Raw genomic sequence first — 21,663 nt, 5'->3', positions numbered from 1 at the left:
TTACCCATGACAGTGATACCGAGACAAACGATGTCAGCAGTGATTAGGGAAGGATCCAAAACTTTTACAGATTTGAATTTAAAGCTTTATGTTCAGAGTACAATATGAGCCAGGTCTTTAATTTTTTTTTCGGGGGGGGGGGGGGGGGGGCTGGGGGCATGATTTCAATATCCTACATGCTCAATAATAATGATAAATTTAAAATGAAACATGCTAGTATAATTATAGAAAATATACGAGTAAACAATAAACAAAGTAAAATAAAAAAGGAAATTAAAATACATATTGGAATTAATTTGTAATCCTTAATTTTATGTTAGAAAGTATAAGTACGTCACAATATTATTAATTTCACCCATTTCATTGATCACGCAAGTGGTGTCAATGAAAAGCACAGGTTTTTTTCCCCATAAATATACATTTGTATGTCTTATGATATATACGGGTGGAATGGGCTGATCCACCCGTTTTCAATGTGTTATATATAAACATCTCAAGTGCACCCCAGGAAGTAGCCTCCTATGCCCTGAAAAAGAATAGTTCCTGACAAAAAAAAAAATTATTTATTTACAAAGTACATAAAATTTACTAGGCACAGGTATCAAAGTTGTAAAAATAGGCTGGAAGCCCCCCCCCCCCCCCCCCGCAAAAAAAAAAAAAAAAAAAAAAAAAAAATTCTCAAAAGAAATAAAAATTAATTTTATATGCATGGAACAATTAACATCTTGACTGGTCGATAACCGTGGCGTGATACCTGAAATATGCAGGGTATGGTATTAAAATAATTGCTCATATTAAAGGAAATTAATGCTATAATTATTGATAACATCCGAAGAAAATATTTGTATAAGTAAATATTCTTATTAGATCCGCCTCTCTAAGATTCTGCAATCAATTTTCTGGAATCAATCTATAGGGAATATCGGTGAACAGCGTTAATAGCACCTTTATTGTGTTCAGCTCAAAGAAAATCGTAAGGAATTTCTTGGGATGCAACATCCACAACTGTACCTGTCCTGACAACTCTAGAAATTTTACACCATGACTGTACCGGTGTCTGATTGACAACATCCACGACTGTACCTGTCCAGTACACACACTTTATTCTACATCCATGACTGTACCAGTGCTTATAAACAACATCCATGACTGTACCTGTGCCTTATAAACAACATCCATGACTGTACCTGTCCAGTACACACACTTTATTCTAGAACCATGACTGTACCTGTGCCTTATAAACAACATCCACGACTGTACCTGTCCAGTACACACACTTTATTCTAGAACCATGACTGTACCTGTGCCTTATAAACAACATCCACGACTGAACCTGTCCAGTACACACACTTTATTCTACATCCATGACTGTGCCTGTGCTTATAAACAACATCCATGACTGTACCTGTCCAGTACACACACTTTATTCTAGAACCATGACTGTACCTGTGCCTTATAAACAACATACACGGCTGTATCTGTCCAGTACACACACTTTATTCTACATCCATGACTGTACTTGTGCCTTATAAACAACATCCATGACTGTACCTGTGCAGTATACACATCTAACTCTACATCCCTGACTGTACCTGTGCCTTATAAACAACATCCATGACTGTACCTGTCCAGTACACACACTTTATTCTACATCCCTGACTGTACCTGTGCCTTATAAACAACATCCACGACTGTACCTGTCCAGTACACACTTTATTCTACATCCCTGACCGTACCTGTCCCTTATAAACAACATCCACGACTGTACCTGTCCAGTACACACACTTTATTCTACATCCATGACTGTACCTGTGCCTTATAAACAACATCCACGACTGTACCTGTGCATATATACATACTTTATTCTACATCCCCGACTGTACCTGTGCCTTATAAACAACATCCACGACTGTACCTGTCCAGTACACACACTTTATTCTACATCCATGACTGTACCTGTCCCTTATAAACAACATCCACGACTGTACCTGCCCAGTACACACACTTTATTCTACATCCATAATTGTACCTGTGCCTTATAAACAACATCCACGACTGTACCTGTGCATATATACATACTTTATTCTACATCCATGACTGTACTTGTGCCTTATAAACAACATCCACGACTGTACCTGTCCAATACACACACTTTATTCTACATCCATGACTGTGCCTGTGCTTATAAACAACATCCATGACTGTACCTGTGCTTATAAACAACATCCATGACTGTACCTGTGCAGTATACACATCTAACTCTACATCCACGACTGTACCTGTGCCTTATAAACAACATCCACGACTGTACCTGTCCAGTACACACACTTTATTCTACATCCATGACTGTACCTGTGCCTTATAAACAACATCCACGACTGTACCTGTCCAGTACACACACTTTATTCTACATCCATGACTGTGCCTGTGCTTATAAACAACATCCATGACTGTACCTGTGCCTTATAAACAACATCCACGACTGCACCTGTGCAGTATACACACTTTATTCTACATCCCTGACTGTACCTGTGCCTTATAAACAACATCCACGACTGTACCTGTCCAGTACACACACTTTATTCTACATCCATGACTGTACCTGTGCCTTATAAACAACATCCATGACTGTACCTGTCCAGTACACACACTTTATTCTACATCCATGACTGTACCTGTGCCTTATAAACAACATACACGGCTGTATCTGTCCAGTACACACACTTTATTCTACATCCATGACTGTACCTGTGCCTAATAAACAACATCCATGACTGTACCTGTGCAGTATACACATCTAACTCTACATCCCTGACTGTACCTGTGCCTTATAAACAACATCCACGACTGTACCTGTCCAATACACACACTTTATTCTACATCCATGACTGTACCTGTGCCTTATAAACAACATCCACGACTGTATCTGTCCAGTACACACATCTTACTCTACATCCCTGACTGTACCTGTGCCTTATAAACAACATCCACGACTGTACCTGTACATATATACATACTTTATTCTACATCCATGACTGTACCTGTGACTTATAAACAACATTCACGACTGTACCTGTCCAGTACACACACTTTATTTTACATCCATGACTGTACCTGTGCCTTATAAACAACATCCACGACTGTACCTGTACATATATACATACTTTATTCTACATCCATGACTGTACCTGTGCCTTATAAACAACATCCACGACTGTACCTGTCCAGTACACACACTTTATTTTACATCCATGACTGTACCTGTGCCTTATAAACAACATCCACGACTGTACCTGTCCAGTACACACATCTTACTATACATCCATGACTGTACCTGTGCCTTATAAACAACATCCACGACTGTACCTGTCCAGTACACACACTTTATTCTACATCCCTGACTTTACCTGTGCCTTACAAACAACATCCACGACTGTACCTGTCCAGTACACACATCTTAATATACATCCATGACTGTACCTGTGCCTTATAAACAACATCCACAACTACCTGCGTATGACACACACTACATCTATGACTGTACCTATGCCTTATAATCAAGATTTACACACAATAAACTTCTCAGGGTTTAAGAGGTACGTATTGTATACTGTATTTGGACCATCCTACCATAAAAAACAACAATATTTAAACAATTTTCTTTCACTCACAAATTTTGATCTTTAAGTGTGTACTTGACTCCTAAAATTTGACCATGAAAATCAATTAGAATCAAGTTCGAGACACAATTAATCATCAGTGTACAGGTGGAAAACTCAAAGCTATAAGTCAACATATAGCCAATTACTATTATTAATTTTAATTAATTTTAATAAACATTTGTCGTATACGTTTGACGTATAATCAGTTGTAAACTATGATAATAATACCCCGCAACTTTGGGGTTGGCACAGAAGAAGGTGTAAAAATGTTTTCATAGTTGAAAACATTTTAGGATGGAATAGTGCATTTTATCGTGTTAACAAAGAAAGACCTATCGAAAATAATTATTATTGCAGTACATGTAATACTACATGTATCTACACTTCACAATTCAATGTTTAAATGGCATTCAAAAGAATTAAAAAAACAAGAAGTCTGTGAGCCAATGCTCACTAGTAATACCCCCGCTTTGACGTGAATGTACACAAGTTCAGTTATGGACAGAGACAAGAATGAACAAGAAGTTGACATCAGATTCGTACAAAAATGAATCCCACAATATGGCATGCCTAAACAAAGAGTGTGCTAAAATTTCAAGCATCTGCGATGAGTAGTTGCTGAGAAAACTGTGACGAAAATTTTGTTACGGACAGGCAGACAGACTGACACACAGACAGACGGACAGACCAGACAGACGGACAGACAGACAGACACACAAGGGTAAAACAGTATACCCCCCCTTTCCTTCGGAGCGGGGGTATAATAACCCAATGATGAAACATGACATAAACAGGAGGGGAAAATGAGGAAAAAGTTGGACTTTTTTTCATGTGCTTAAGAGCCCTCTATACACTGCACACTAAAGAGTTCTAATTTTGTGGTACATTTATGCAAATAGAGTAATCTGCCCTTTCAATAAGAACAAGCATTATGAGAGTATTGCATTAGCAATACTAGTCCCCTACCGGCAAGTGTAATCTGGTTCCCGTTAAAAATTGAAAATGCCATAATTCCGTCAAAAATCAATGAAGCGGAACGAAATGCAAACTTCATCTATAACTCATCAAGGTAAAGTCACATACCAAAAATCAGCTCAATATATGCAAGCGTTTAGAAAAAAAGTGCGGAAAACCAAGTGGGACAGACCGACAGACGGACGGACAGACTCAGAGGAAACCTATAGTCCCCTCCGGCTTCACCGGTAGGGGACTAATAAAATAAATTGAAACCGGAGGGGACGATAGGTTTCCTCTGAGTCTGTCCGTCCGTCTGTCTGTCAAACTGTCTGCCTAGCTGTCCCTCTGTCACTCTGTCCCACTTGGTTTTCCGCACTTTTTTCTAAACGCTTGCAAATATTAAGCTGATTTTGGTATGTTAGTGTGTGTTGATGAGTTACAGATCAAGTTTTTTATTTCGTTCTGCTTCATTGATTTTTGAGGGAATTACAATTTTTTTAATTTTTAAGGGTTTTCCACACTTTTTTCCCAAACGTTTGCAGATATTGAGTTGATTTTTGGTATATGAGTGTATCTTGATGAGTCACAGATCAAGTTTGCATTATGTTCCGCTTCAATGATTTTTTGACAGAATTACAGCATTTTCAATTTTTAATGGGAACCAGATTACACTTGCCGGTAGTGGACTAGTATTGTTAATGCAGAAAGCTTGTCTCAATAGCTCTAATACACATGCTTGAATAAACCATATGATAGCAAGAATGATAGTAAAATTCTGCCACCTATCGCAGAGTTAATTTAGAAAGTTGACATATTCGAATGATTTTTTCATATTCATATACCGAATATTTATGTGAATTTTATCAAAAAACATAACTTACTTGGGAGAACAAAGAGAGATAAGTCTATAATTTTGGCAAAACTTCATCTCTATAGAAATCAACGGAAAATATTTTTACCCCCCCCCCCTTCACTGAAATGACAATTCCTTTTAAAGTATTATGAATTGTTATTTCAGAAATTCAAATTTATACCAATTGTTTCTTGTTTCAGGGGAGTGGGTTGTTGGGGAGGGGGGGGGGGTATGAGGGTGTAGAACATATATTTACATACTAAAAGCAGCAAAAATAGTCATTTTATTGCCAATGAATCTAATATGTCAGTTGACTTTTACATAAGTTAAACATACGGAGAGATTTGATGGTTATTTATCCATTTCCATGAGTATTTGAAAATCTGGATCACTTGTTATGTTTAAAACCCGATTTCAATTTATAAAATTGTCTAACCCTTCCCCCTCTTTATGAGAAGAGTTTTAAATGAGCAGTTAACTTTTTGACAATGGTTTTAAAATAATTAATCCATTACCTATAAACTCTTCTACAATAATAATAAAACTTGGCAGAAGTTGTGAAGGCCAGGATGGAGTATATCGAAAGAAGGAGTATTTCCTCTTAAAAAAAAAGGACTAAATCCCAAGCTTTCTTGCAGGCATATATGATTCAATTTTTTTGACGGGGTGGGGGTTGCATTGGGGGTGGGGGTTCGGGTCACAAACGACAAAAGAACAAACTTTTAGTAGAGCCTTGAGTAACTTTTCTTGGATGTTGTTAATAACGCAAAGTTGCAGTCATGGAAGTTGAATAAAGTGTGTGTACTGGACAGGTACAGTCGTGAATGTTGTTTATAAGCACAGGTACAGTCATGGATGTAGAATAAAGTGTGTGTAATGGACAGGTACAGTCGTGGATGTTGTTTATAAGACACAGGTACAGTCAGGGATGTAGAATAAAGTATGTGTACTGGACAGGTACAGTCGTGGATGTTGTTTATAAGCACAGGTACAGTCATGGATGTAGAATAAAGTATGTGTACTGGAAAGGTACAGTCGTGGATGTTGTTTATAAGACACAGGTACAGTCAGGGATGTAGAATAAAGTGTGTGTACTAGACAGGTACAGTCATGGATGTCGTTTACAACGCACATGTACAGTCATGGATGTAGAGTAAGATGTGTATACTGCACAGGTACAGTCGTGGATGTTGTTTATAAGGCACAGGTACAGTCATGGATGTAGAATAAAGTGTGTGTACTGGACAGGTACAGTCATGGATGTTGTTTATAATGCACAGGTACAGTCATGGATGTAGAATAAAGTGTGTGTACTGGACAGGTACAGTCATGGATGTTGTTTATAAGCACAGGTACAGTCATGGATGTAGAATAAAGTGTGTGTACTGGACAGGTACAGTCGTGGATGTTGTTTATAAGACACAGGTACAGTCAGGGATGTAGAATAAAGTGTGTGTACTGGACAGGTACAGTCATGGATGTTGTTTATAAGCACAGGTACAGTCAGGAATGTAGAATAAAGTGTGTGTACTGGACAGGTACAGTCGTGGATGTTGTTTATAAGGCACAGGTACAGTCATGGATGTTGTTTATAAGGTACAGGTACAGTCGTGGATGTTGTTTATAAGGCACAGCTTCAGTCATGGATGTTGTTTATAAGGCACAGCTTCAGTCATGGATGTTGTTTATAAGGTACAGGTACAGTCATGGATGTAAAATAAAGTGTGTGTACTGGACAGGTACAGTCATGGATGTTGTTTATAAGGCACAGGTACAGTCAGAGATTTTTGTTATAAGGCACAGGTACAGTCAGGGATGTTGTTTATAAGGCACAGGTACAGTCAGGGATGTTGTTTATAAGGCATGGGTACAGTCAGGGATGTTGTTTATAAGCACTGGTACAGTCATGGATGTAGAATAAAGTGTGTGTACTGGACAGGTACAGTCATGGATGTTGTCAATCAGGCACCGGTACAGTCATGGTGTAAAATTTCTAGAGTTGTCTGGACAGTACAGCAGAATCTTAGAGAGGTGGATCTAATAAAAATATTTACTTATACAAATATTTTCTTCGGATGTTATCGATAATTATAGGATTAATTTCCTTTAATATGAGCAATTATTTTAATACCATACCCTACATATTCCAGGTATCACACCACGGTTATCGACCAGTCAAGATGTTAATTGTTTTATGCATATGAAATTAATTTTTATTTCTTTTGAGAATTTTTTTTTGGGGGGGGGGGGGGTATTCCAGCCTATTTTTACAACTTTGTTACCTGTGCCTAGTAAATTTTATGTACTTTGTAAATAAATAATTTTTTTTTGTCAGGAACTATTTTTTTTCAGGGCATAGGATGCTACTTCCTGGAGTGCACTTGAGATGTTTATATATAACACATTGAAAACGGGTGGATCAGCCCATTCCACTCGTAAATATCGTAAGACATATATTTATGGGAAAAAACCTGTGCTTTTCATTGACACCTCTTGCGTGATCAATGAAATGGGTGAAATTAATAATATTGTGACGTACTTATACTTTCTAACATAAAATTAAAGATTACAAATTAATTCCAATTATTTTAATTTCCTTTTTTATTTTACTTTGTTTATTGTTTACTCGTATATTTTCTATAATTATACTAGCATGTTTCATTTTAAATTCATCATTATTAATAAATTGAGCATGTAGGATATTGAAATCATGCCCCCAGCCGCCCCCCCCCCCCCCAAAAAAAAAATAAAGACCTGGCTCATATTGTACTCTGAACATAAAGCTTTAAATTTAAATCTGTAAAAGTTTTGGATCCTTCCCTAATAACTGCTGACATCGTTTGTCTCGGTATCACTGTCATGGGTAATATAAAGATAAGCGTTAATTGCGCTTTGATTGAATTCAGTCTAAATCTAAATCGGAGAAAATCCACAGAATTTTTTGTTGTGGATGTTATTAATCAAGCGCGGGTTAAGTTAATCAAGCGCGGGTTGAGTCAGTGGTAGTGTGTATATACGGCACAGGTACAGTCGCAGATGTTGTATATCAGGCACAGGTATACAGTCATAGATATACAAAATGTACGCTGTAGTAAATGTTACTTTTTAGAGATAATAGCGATCTATGCAATGGATTTAGGCATAGTCAAGCTTACAAATATATTTTCCGCGATATATTCACTAAGCTAGTTATCGTTACCGTTTTGGCGATTACAGCCTTCCATAAAGTAGATTAATTATTAACACATTTCGTATGTTTCATTAAAAAAAACAATCCATTCTTAATTAACAACATATATACAGTTTAATACGTTGAACAATCCGGAAAGTCTTGCTCTGACATTCCGTTTTTAATATTAGTGAGCAGGTACAGTCATGGATGTCCGGTACCAGCATTGCCGAGTACAGTTGCGGATGATAGCTGACAGCCACTGTTGGTTTTATTTGTTTGTAAATGTAATAGTGATAGTTTTATGCTGTTTTAATTATTATGATATTCAAATGTATAATTTATTAATTATACATTTATGAATATGCCACAACTGATTTTAAACTCTGAAGTGCATGTATTAATCTGTGTGTCAATCATTAATTATTGACAAAGACAAATAATTTAAAATCAGTTAAAATACCTGACTGGAAATCCAGAGCAGAGTATTTACAATCTTTAATGACCACAACAGTTTTTAAAGATGTAGACAGCAGAGTTATCTCAGATGCTCTGATAAAAATTGTCACTGAATCAGCTGAATAATTATTTTATTTGTTTTATGATAAAATACCAGATATTTATTCTGTTTTTAGCAATATTTTATGCCGTGAATTATTTTCAGCATTATTGTTGCCCATTGATAGATGTACGGAAGCCCATTTAGGACCTATTAAAAAATATTTTTGAATTCGTATAAAATCGTCTCTATGACTAAAAAAAAAAAAAGAGAGTAAATACTTCTTCAGAATTTAATCTTCAGTGGTCACTAGAACCATTTTCTGTATTAGGCATAAACTATTCTGTAGATTATGTACAAACTAAATTTCCAATCAAAGCTTATTGAAATGAAAAAATAATTGGCTCTTGGTCAGAAAGATTGTTGACGACTGCCGGCAAAATTACAGTAGTAAAATCATTTTTTTAAATAACCTTTCTTTGCCTACACCATCTAGAATACCAAAGAATTGTATAGTATATAGCCATGAAAATGGTGGTACAAGAACGATATGTGTACAAGACTTTTGTAAAGCGTTAAACAAAAAATAAACTAGTAATCTCAATGTTTCTGCATGGAAAACTCTTTTTTAAAGCAAAGGTTCAGATGTGGAACGTATTCTTTGTTATGGTAACAGTTTTACAACCCCATTTATACGTCATCTAGATCTCATCTGGAAGTGTCTTATACACTAATTCTTTTCTTATAAATATTAGTATGTCTTTTTAAATAAATATATTAAAATAATTAAAATGATATATGTTCATCAATCCACTTTATTACTCCATAATACGTCAACATAATACACTGTATATACATTCCCAAAACAAATACAATGTTTTAGTCACATCCAATGTTATATATACTAATATCCGCAGTCTAAACAATTGATAACGACTTCCAGAAAGGAAGAAAGGTGTCAGAGATACAAAAAAGCCCAATTATTTGATTACATGTAATTAGTTTAATGAACATTAGAGTTGAGATCTTGCAGTTCTAAATACAACAAGAGTTGTTCGTGAAACACTTATGCCCCCTCCAATAACTGGAATTTTTTCTAATCCAAGGGGCATAACTCTGTCAAAAATTGCTCGATCTTACCCAAAACAAAATTTGACCTAGATATTCTTATGATAAATCTGTATACCAAATTTCATTTCAGTATGTGCAACTTCTGCAAAGAAAATGAACGGAAACTGCAAATAATTGGATTTTTTCTTAAGTTCTAGGGGCATGACTCTGTCAAAAATTGCTCGATCCTACCCAAAACAGAACTTGACCCAGATATTTTTATAATAAATCTGTATACCAAATTTCATTTCAATATGTGCAACCTCTGCGAAGAAAATGAACGGAAACTGTTGGTGGACGGACAGACAGACCGACCGACAGCAGCAAAGCAATATGTCCTTCCTTCAAATCGAAGGGGGGCATAAAAATTTATACATCCATTGCATGTATATTGAAATTAATAACTGAAATTAAGAAATCGGAAATCAACAGTCACTCTTTGATTTCTTTACATATAACCGGGTGGTCATATCAATATATATACTCTAGACACTCTCATGAAGGAATTACATAAATGTACATTTTATATGATATTAGTTGAAGCTTTTTTTTATGCCCCGTATCGAAGATTCGGGGGTATATAGTTTTTCCTTTTTTTTGTTTTTTGTTTGTTTGTTTGTTTGTTTTTTTTTTGATGAATTACGTTCAAGTTTACTTAAAAAGTAAAACATTCATTCTAATCATTAAGCAATGTGAAAAAAATATTTAAAAAATATAAAATCTTTAAAATTATCATAATCTCTCTCTCTCTCTCTCTCTGTGTATGTGTGTAACTAGTAGCCTCTGTTGTTAAACTTGAATTTCACCACCGAACTGAACAATACACAGAATAATGAGAAACCCCAGCACCAGTCCAGAATTCTGAATTAAGAACACTAAATACATGTTTTCAGAACCACTTGATTCTGCCTCTGCTAACTGTTCTTTCATTTCTGGAATCTAAAAATAAACAAAATGTTGGTATGTATTCTTAAATGAATCAAAAATATTAAAACATGTAATTTTTTTGTGAAGGGAGACTAGAGGCCCATGGACCTAAATGGTAGTGGTGTTCCAATCATCGATTATAATCGAAAATCAGTCGATTGCTGGCATAATCCAAGCGCTCGATTACAAAATTTTTATTCTGATTAATCGGTTTATTTATTAATTTTTTTTTTTTTTACAAGCGTAATAGTTTTTAAGCCAAATATTCCAGCCGCAACTTATCAATTAACTTATTTGTGTATCGAACAGACAACTTACCCGGGAAACAAAATATTCCCGGGTATGGAGGTAAGTTTTATATCTGTACAGCGTATGAAGAAAAATTAAAAAGAAACAGATACAGTGTGTACATCTACACACTCAATAAAACTCTCAGATGATATCCTTTTATTCTTTTACAGCAAAATAAACAACAAATACATATGCAGAAAGTAGTCATTTACCCATTCTTAACATTTAATTAAATAAATTGATAGACTTTGTAAATGTCAGATTATATTCGATAATTAGTTAGTTACAGTAACCCGATCATCGATTACGAAATTCTTACCGATTCCCATCACTACTAAATGGTCACCTGAGTAACTGCAGTAAGCTCTTGCACGATGTATCTTTAGTTAATATTGTCAGTAAAGGACTTAAAATTGAACCAATAAACAAATAAAAATTATAAAACATTTGAATATTGTTCCTCAAACCCTAACCCCAATAAAGTTTGCCTTAAAGGTGATTTTTGAGATGAAATGCACTTAAACTACAGTATATATACTACATTTAACCCCACCCTGGGATTGGACAGCCGACACTGCCTATCAGTAGATAGTCCATTTAAGTCCACTCCAGAAATCCTCGCTGCCTGTAGGTCATATAAAGAGGTCGGGGGGGGGGGGATCATAAAATTCTCAATTTTTGTAGCGTTTTGCCCATAGGAGCTCTACACTATTTGGTTGATATTGGCTCAGTAGTGTCAGAGGAGAAGTTAACGGGCGACAGATAATTTACGATGAGCGACGGACGGCAGCGAAAGAAATAGGTCACCTGGGTCAATCGGATAAATAATAATCTAGTTGCTTTTTTGTAAATTTTGCTCAATACAAACCATGTCACTTAAGGCAATGTACACAAATAATCCTCCTGCGAACCCAAATATCCACTGATTGGCGTTTGTATTTTCTCCCACCAATATTCCTATCACAAGTCCCGCATAAGAAATCACAGCCGCTATGAAATTTAAGAAAAGCGCCCTTTTCATTTTTAGACCAGCATGAAGAAGGATGGCAATGTCACCTAAATGAAAAAATTAGACATTAAATAAAAATAATCATCAATTTAGCATTTTCCATTTTTTAAAAAGTAGAAAGAAACGGGTCAAAAATCTTGAACCTTGGTGAACACCAGACATTCACAGAAACACGTTTAGACACCCGTAGATGCCACTGGTTTAATCTTACCTAATTCATGAGGCAATTCTTCGCACAAAACGGCCAAAGAAACACTTATCCCTAGCAAAGTATCTTCTGTAAATGCCGCCCCGATAGATAATCCATCCACAAAATTATGGATGGCGTCTCCAATGAGCAGAATCCAGGCCACTGGAGCTATTTCCTTTTTGCCGTCTTTGTCTATAACGCCTAGATTTATATGAGAATGTGAATGAAGTTTCCTCTCTAACAATTCCACTTTACCGTTTTCTTGATTTTTATCATCTGCCGGGTCATCAATTATGTCTTCTGAGTTAGGTCTCTGTTTACAGTTAAAATTAAAACAAAAATACTCAGTAAATAAAAGAAAACCCAATCCAACAAATTATTAACAGATAAATGTGGTATAATAATACAATATTAAGTTAGCTTAAGTTTGCATGTACAGAATTATCTCCCTCTTCCCTATGAAAGTATGTCATATCATATTAAAAAATCTAGTATCCTCAATATTTACCGAATCCTATTCTAAGCTCTGCCCCACCCTTCCTCAGGGTACATATTTACTCAAAACCTCGAAGAAATATTAATCTGTTCACCTTTCTAAAATATCTTGCCGACAGACAAAAGAGGGGGAAAAACAAGTCATAGCATGAATTCCTTACTTCTCTTGTGGAGGCAATGCAAAACTGGTATTTCTATGCTTGATATTACCAGTATGTTAAGGTACATGTATCTAAACATTGTAAATACTTTACCCTGCGCCTGTCAATGACGAACTTCAAGACGCGTTCAGAAATAAATACAAAATACGCCCCACCAATGACGGTGGCCATTTTCCAGTGATAATCGGGAACTGGACTATCTTCTCCTGTAAGATGCATAGACTGAAATGAATATTATAATAGTCATTAATCCAGTTCTGTATAAGGTTGTGTATAAAAAGAGGGAATAGAGGAGTTTAAGGTTCATCCTCCCTCTGTTCACTCAAATAAAATTTTGTTTTAACGCTTTTGATTTTTCAAAAGAAATGTAATTTTATAATCAAAATGTATACAATTTCAGCATACTTTATGGTACAAAATATGATAGAAATCGTCTTTTAATTTGACGATTTTAAAGAGGAATAATATAGTCATTTCTCCCAATGAGAGTTATCTCTCTTCTTATCAGAGGGCCAATGAGCCTTAATTGACGAAAATGAGTATGTATATACCTCAGGTATGAGTACTAAAAATCCAGTGGAACCGAGCGTTCCCACGGCAAGGGCTACGCAGAACATAAGAATTCTCTTGAATGCATTCGTGTGAATACATGGTCCAAGGAAGACTCCTGTGTTAGAGATTAGGACAACCAAGCTCACGAAACCAATACCATACCCCCATGCTGGAATCAAAATTTTGTTGATATGTTCAGTGGTTGCGAGACAATTTTTAAATGCGTTTTCAATAGGAAAAAGTATAATAAATGTTTTATTTAAAAAATTAAACTAGCGATATCATAATATAGAGAGGGCTAATAACTACCCCCCCCCCCTCCCCAAAGAAGCATATTTCTTAAACGGTGATTAACCTTGTCCTATAGGCGGTTTCCCAGCATGCTCGAGGACAGCTGATTGCGAGTCGGAACAGCAATCCTCATTATGGAGTTTCAACAACAACAGAGGACAGGCGGCTGACAGAGAAGAGTCATTAATCTGGGTACCTCCACTGGAAACTTCCTGGAATATCTGGGAGAAAGTCTGGCATTGCTGAAATTTAGTATAGACCAGTGTCGATGAACCTGAATATTTACACTTATAGTCAGGGTCAATGTCTGTTTTAAAATTAATCAGCTCTACAAGGACTCTTGCACTTAGGGTATCTTTTGTTATGCCAAAATACTAAGTATTGGCTTGCTAATCTTAATACATGTAATAGCGAAAGGAAATCTTTGGTTTTATTTTGTTTAAAGGCAACAGTAACATTGTTATTGTATATAGCAAGGCGTATATATAATTTTTTTTAAAAGTTGTTATACAATGAAATTATAATTATGATGACATTTATCAGAATTGCGTAAATACGGATGTAAAGATACATATTTACTTCGTTAATGTACGGACCTACATTCAGATATAGCTTGATGTACATGGTGATAGAGGAACTTACATATATATATTTTTTTAATTTTGGAAAACACAATACTTTACCAAGACCGGAAACCATAACTTCGAGACAAAAAGGGGGTAACTTTTATGAAAGGCATAAAAACAATTTTATTCTAAAAGAAAAAAAAACACACGTGGAAACCAAAATACACATGCACAGACAAACACATGTACGCCTGGATCCGCCCCAGAAAGAAACAAAATGCTTTCAAAAGCATATACTCACACAAGAGTCATTCCGAGCAGTGCCACTAAACTTTCTTGGTCCCCTCTGAAGAGCATTACCTAAACTAATGAATTCCTCCCGTGAGAGAGTCCCCAGTGACCCGTACCTCCGAATGAATTCTTCCGTAGCGTTCTTGGTGGCGGCATGGATTTCCTTTCCGTTACAGAGAGAAAGCAAGGTCAATACTAAGGAAGCAATGTTGATGTGCCCCATTGCAGCGATCATTAAGTTTTCTATTTAGCAAAACCACGTGTGTATCCGTTCACCGTGATCTTATGGGGTGACGAATAGAGTTTAAAGTCCCGAAATAATTCATAATAACAAAATATTGTAATAGGTGCAAAGTTGACTTCCTTATCCTTTGCAATGTTGACATACATATAACTTAAGAGTATGTTTTATAAGTTTTATCATTTACTATTATATATGCCCACGCATGGACCTAATACATCCCAGGACGTTTAAAACAACAAAGTGACTTCAGGACAGCGACCTTGTATAGTTTATGTGACTGCAAATGAGTTAAGATGTTGGGGGGGATCTTCATATATATATATATATATATATATATATATATATATATATATATATATATATATATATATATATATATATATATATATATATATATATATATATATTGTGATGCGTCGACGTCTCTTCTTCTTACTTTTTTGCAGTTCTTTTGACTTCCATGAAAAATCAATGTACATCAGATTTAATTGATTTTTTTAATATGTGTAATTTAAACTAATTTCATATCCAGATTTAATATAAGTGACTGTTTTAAAAGATGGTCATTTAACAATAAACCTTACTCTAAAAGTACCACACGTATAACATGTAGATTGTAAATGAAAATAAAAGTCAAAATAAGCATAGTGAAAACACCGACCTTTTACTTCTCATCTTCATAGTTAAATTTGACCGGGGGGGGGGGGGGGGGTACCCTAACTTGACTTACCGAAAAATTTTGAAATCTTAATTTAAAACTCAAGTCAACCGATTGTATTGTCTTTTGCGTTTCATCTTTGAGGAAAAAATTATTATACCATGAACTCTGCACATCTCTGATATTGACCACAACTGATAAACTTTTTAGCTCAGAACAGTTTCTTGTGTATGTCGAGAGCTAAACAAACCTAGTATCGGGTACGCTCTTAGATAATGTGCGCTCCCTCTTTCTATCCGACGTAAACACACACACGACAAAAACAACTGATAGTTCATTTTATGGATAAGTCATGTTCTAGTTTGGGAGATTTCTGAGTGGTTGTAGAATTATCTGAAGTGGACATAGATACCAGCGGTCCGCTGGCAGATTGAACATTTAAAAATAAAGATATTGGTATACACTTTACAAATTTAAAAACATACGAGGGCATGTGAACTTGATACATTTCATGGATAAGACATGTTCTAGATTTTGAGTATAGTGGCAAAGTAATCTGGAGTGGATGTAAATACTAGATGGCAAATTTTGGTTCTTTTATCGGTTCAGATTGAACATTAATATAATGACGTTGGTACAAACATTTTGTCAGGTAAAAAATTAAAGCTCAGCAGTTCGGTGATGCATTAATTTATTTGAAAGAGAAAAAAATCCATCTTTTTATAGAGAGATCAATGCCTGCCATGGATTCGGTGTAATTTACTTGATCCTCCTCTAGTTTAAATAATATGTACAAATACAAGGCTCAAAACTGAAAAGACTGTGATCCCATCTAAATCCTTCTTAAATTTCTGTCCTCTCTGTTGTTTTGAATATGCTAAAGTATTTTACTGACAAATGATCAAAAGGGTCGGAAACAAGCTCTATCAACTTAGTAGTTACAATATAAGAGTTAAACGAAAAAGGGAAAGTGAAAGGAGATAGGGGAGAGGAAGTGAGAGAGTGTTGTGAGAGGATGGAGGAAGTGAGGAAGACAGAGGAGAGAGATGGGAGACAGGGTAGAGAGAGAGAGAGAGATGCCAGAGAGGGTGAGAAAAGAGATAGAGGTGGGAGGGAGAAAGTGAGACAGAGGAGAGAAAATTAAGGAGGCCGGAGAAATGGGAGACAGGGTGGAGAGAGAGACATGATGAGAAAGAGTGAAATGGGAGGCACAATAGAGAAAGAGATCGGAAGAAGGTAGAGGATGGGAGATATAGGGGATATAGAGAAGAGAGCAAAAGAAGTTACCAAAATAAAGGAGGGATATAGAGAGAATATTGAGTTAGAATGGGAGAGAAAAAATGAGGATAGTGTGTAAAACATATTCAGTATAGAGAGATTTGGTAATCCTTGGCATATTTCTTAGTACGGTCGGACGCCCATTTAGTACCTATTGAAATTCGATATAACGAATTTTCGAATTTGTTTAAAATTACAATTTTTTGAATTCGTTATAACGAATTAGATTTGTTGAAATTTTTTTAAACAGATTAAGGGTTATTTGTTTATCTTAATTCGTTCTGTATTAAAAAAAAAAAAAAAAAAAAGAAAAAAAAAAGAGGGTGATTAAATTTTGGATTTTGGGCGAACGGACGCATGCGAACTGTTGGATAGAGCTAGTCGTCAGGAACATAGGCACTCCCCAGCTTAATTGTTAAAAAATATATATCTACTATACTATAAACATAACAGTTGTGTGATATATATTTTTAACAATTAAGCTGGGGAGTGCCTATGGTCAGGAACGGGGTTATATGGGGTCATAATAAAAAATGATACAAGTCCAAAAAATATCCATTAGTTTTCCTCTAAAAGATACTTAAGTGTTATACCTTTCGCTTTGGCAATTGCTTGTTTTCCTTGATTATCACTCGTACTAATAAACTCGGATTTATTTAGTTTCTTAGTTTTCGGTTTACCGTTTAGCGTTTTTATCCAGTTTCCAGTATATAAACTGGCATTTGACAGTTTGACGTTTGTCGGTAAAATGATAATTTTATTTCCGTGTACAAACAAACGATGAAATCAGGTGAAGTTCTTTATCTAAGCAAAATTTAAAATGTTTTGCATGGTGAGAATCTTCGATAAATTAATCCTTTGTTCTGGAAATCAAGCGAGGAGATTTTTCGCGACTGTGCCTATTGAAAAACGTGCCCATGCTTATGCAGGCGTAAATACACACAAACCAAAAGAGTATTGGGATTATGAGGCTCACGTTGTGAATTGGGGTCGCTTTGAAGAATACAAAGTCGGGGAAAAATTGGGAAGTGGTAAATATAGCGAGGTCTTTGAGGCAATAAACACCAGAAACAATGAAAAATGTGTTATCAAATTTCTAAAGCCTGTGAAAAAGAAGAGAATTAAAAGAGAAGTAAAGATTTTGGAAAATCTACAAGGAGGACCAAATATAATCTCATTGCTGGACATGGTGAAAGATCCTGTTTCAAGGATACCAGCTCTTATATTTGAGTTTGTGAATAATACATACTTTAAAACCTTGTATCAAGAATTTTCAGACTATGACATAAGATTCTACCTCTATGAATTACTCAAAGCATTGAACTATAGTCATCAAATGGGAATAATGCACAGAGATGTTAAACCAGCAAATGTCATGATTGATCATGAAAACAGAAAGTTACGATTAGCTGACTGGGGACTTGCAGAATTTTACCATCCGTACATGGCATATAATGTTCGGGTTGCTTCAAGGTACTTCAAGGGACCAGAACTTTTACTAGATTATAAAATGTATGATTACTCTTTGGATATGTGGAGTGTTGGATGTATTCTTGCTCAGATGATATTTATGAAAACCCCATTTTTTCATGGACTCAACAATTCTGACCAATTGTTGCAAATAGTAAAAGTTCTAGGAACTGATGATCTTAACTCGTACTTGAAAAAGTATCAATTGCATATAAAATCCATCTCAAGAAATGATCTTAAGAGGCAACCACATGTTAGAAAAAAGCTGGAAAAATTTGTAAACAATCAAAATCAGCATTTAGTAAGTCTAGAAGCATTAGAATTGTTAAACAGACTTTTATGTTATGATCATCAAGAAAGACTTACTGCAAGGGAGGCAATGGATCATGCATATTTCTACCCAGTAGTAAAAGAACAGGATATACCATCATCCACAGCAATGTGATATTCCAAAATATGATGCAGTGGATTAAAGGAGCTTCTGTGCTTATAAGACTGAAAGATGTATACTATAAACCAACTTTTATTTGTGTGCGAGAAATATTCTTGAGATTTGCAGCTTACTTATACTTGTGATTGCATGCATGTGTTGTTTGCAGCTACACATAGTCATTTGCTATGACAACTTTATTACCATATATACTCGCCTATAAGTTGGTTTTTTGGGAGTTAAACTCTGGTCCAAAACTCTTTATCCGACTTATACACAAGTTATAAAATGATTGGTATTTTAGTGGGTTAGTCCCTCAAATGTAAGCTTAAAAAATACAACCGACTTATAGGCGGACCGACTTATAGGCGAGTATATACGGTAAACAAAGAAATAAAGTCATGAATATTGCTAATCTTGAATGTGTTTTTCATCAGCAATTTTATTTTTGCTCTGTAACAGTCCCTTCCCTTGTTGAGCTAAAAGCATCTGTGCTTTTTATTTTTGTCAATGATCATGTAACGTAAAGGATCCCTGCTTTTGATAGCACCCAAATATAAGGGTTTGTGAAGAGAATAGCATACTCAGTATCAGAATCCCTTGGCAAACAAAGATGAGCTAAAAGGTAATAGGGATAATCAGATTTTCAGAGTCTAAATCAAGTATGCCTGAGAAAGAAAGAATAATTCCTAAAATTTTGATTATATATCTGAAAAATAAGTATACAAGTCATTTTATACTTCTTCATATAATATAGATGCTTTTTGTCCATTTGAAGACGTTATATTCTCTTGCACCAAAACATATAGAGAGAAGAATAACATAGTAATTACTGGTAACGCAGACTAATTTCATTTTCTGATATCAGTAGCTCAGTTTTTTAGCCTCAAGTGATGGTAGTAATTATAGACATACAAGAGTTTGTTTTTGAGAGACTTTAAATTAACAAGCAAATTCAGGGAATTTATGTCCCCCATTTAAGGTAAAAAGAAGAGCAAGGAAGACCTGGAAAAAATGCAGTTGGAGAAAAAAAATCGACCTTGACCCTTCAGTTTTTGCCTTCGAGGGAAAGAAATTCATGACCTTAAGTTTCATATCAAACACTTTACAGAAGTTGAAAACTACATGTATGTTTGCAATATATGATTTTTTTTACCTTGTCCTTTGACTTCAAATCAACAGGGGCCTTCTTTAAGGCACTTTGACTAAATTTATTGTAAAACCTCAAAGAGAACTCCAATTATTATCAGGGAACCACTTTTTACAAGATATGAATTTTTTATTTTGACCCTTTGACTTCAAAATCAATTGGGGTCTTCTTCTTTAAGTCATTGGGAGTAATGATATAAAATTTAATTGATCTGTAATCCATTTTTTGCAATAATTGAATTCTGATCTCAATACCTTCAGAGTTTTTCTTTAAGTCACAAAGCTCTATGATATGAAATTTTACTGAAAAGACTCGAGGAGAACGAAAGTTATCATTTGAAAATCATTTGTTGTAATATATGAATTTCATACCTTGACCTTTGGCCCCTAATCAATAAGGGTCCTTTTAGGTCACTTGGAGCTATGAAATAAATTTTCATTGAAAAAGCTCAAAGAGAACTAAAGTAATCATCTTAAAACCATTTCTTGCAATATAAGAATTTCTTACTTTGACCTTTGACCTAAAAATTAACAGTGGTCTTTTGTTATACACAAAATATATATACAAAGTGTTATACACAGGCTGAATGACAGACAGACTGAATGAAAAATAGATGAACAGACTCAAATTATCGACCACTTTCCATGAAAGCGGGGGACAATAAATTAACTTCTGCATCTGGAAAATTGCTGTTAGTTATTGTAGATTAAACAAAGCTACCTTAGAATGAGTCTAAAGATTACTGATAGTTTCTAAAATATGAGCAGAGGCGATACTGTTTAGTATATATGGAAAACTTCCAAGACCAGGAGTGCCTTATCTGAAGAAAAGTGGAAAATTGAAAGAAGCATCTGTATGTTCGCATCTTGTAATTCGAAGAACTTAATAGGATCCACCCCCTCAAAACTGATGCCATTAATTGTCTTGCAGGAATGTTCGGGTCTGATAATTTTCCAATTTATGAATTTTAAAATTTTTCATGCATAAAACATGTTTTTGAGTAAAAATGCATTCTATTTGTTTATGTGCTCTCTAATTTTTAAATTATTTCCGATCATAAAAATATGATGGCGCTCTTTGGTCAGCATGTATATTATTTTAAAGAAAATGAGGACTAAGTTTTCATGTGCCATTAAAATCAAACCAAAAACAATTATAAGCAACTTTTTTGGATATATGGGGGTGAGGTGAAGGATAGGGGGCTTCGGTTTTATAAAGCGTTAGTATTAGACCTCTTAAACAAAGAAATATTCTGAGAATAAATTAACTGGAAACAAAACAATAGAGCAAGAGTTCTGGACAAGATGCTCCAAATGAAGAGATTTGATAATTTACCCCCCCCCCCCCCCCAAGTGTAAAAGACAAAGAAAAAAAAGATGTGTTTGTGAAACACTGATGCCCCTGTATGGC

At 35.2% G+C, this 21,663-nt stretch overlaps 2 protein-coding genes across 2 annotated transcripts; one reads left to right on the top strand and one right to left on the bottom strand.

Moving 5' to 3' along the window:
* Positions 1-9,937: 9,937 nt before the first annotated feature.
* On the bottom strand, positions 9,938-15,268 carry LOC133202721 (metal cation symporter ZIP14-like). Its single transcript, XM_061338594.1, has 7 exons — positions 15,034-15,268; positions 14,231-14,408; positions 13,875-14,044; positions 13,417-13,545; positions 12,689-12,980; positions 12,337-12,524; positions 9,938-11,189 (listed from the first exon to the last, which is right to left on the bottom strand). The coding sequence occupies exons 1-7, from the start codon at positions 15,256-15,258 to the stop codon at positions 11,040-11,042; spliced, it is 1,332 nt and encodes a 443-aa protein (XP_061194578.1). The 5' UTR covers positions 15,259-15,268; the 3' UTR covers positions 9,938-11,039.
* Positions 15,269-17,973: 2,705 nt separating this feature from the next.
* On the top strand, positions 17,974-19,494 carry LOC133203069 (casein kinase II subunit alpha-like). The gene has a single exon (XM_061338935.1). It carries the CDS (start codon positions 18,024-18,026, stop codon positions 19,116-19,118), a length of 1,095 nt encoding a protein of 364 aa, XP_061194919.1. The 5' UTR covers positions 17,974-18,023; the 3' UTR covers positions 19,119-19,494.
* Positions 19,495-21,663: the final 2,169 nt, after the last annotated feature.

The sequence above is a fragment of the Saccostrea echinata genome, unplaced genomic scaffold, assembly GCF_033153115.1.
Source record: "Saccostrea echinata isolate AGI-Se365-2 ecotype Australia unplaced genomic scaffold, CSIRO_AGI_Sech_v1 ptg000047l, whole genome shotgun sequence".
In the NCBI taxonomy this organism is placed as follows: Eukaryota; Metazoa; Mollusca; class Bivalvia; order Ostreida; family Ostreidae; genus Saccostrea; species Saccostrea echinata.
This window is presented reverse-complemented; position numbering and strand designations above follow the sequence as displayed.

Coding starts and splice junctions, on each gene's coding strand:
- LOC133203069 (XM_061338935.1), top strand. CDS start 18,024: ATGTTTTGCATGGTGAGAATCTTCGATAAATTAATCCTTTGTTCTGGA.
- LOC133202721 (XM_061338594.1), bottom strand. CDS start 15,258: ATGATCGCTGCAATGGGGCACATCAACATTGCTTCCTTAGTATTGACC. Junction 14,409..15,033: donor CTGCTCGGAATGACTCTTGT/GTGAGTATATGC, acceptor ACTAAATTTCAG/CAATGCCAGACTTTCTCCCA. Junction 14,045..14,230: donor GAAACCGCCTATAGGACAAG/GTTAATCACCGT, acceptor TTTTGATTCCAG/CATGGGGGTATGGTATTGGT.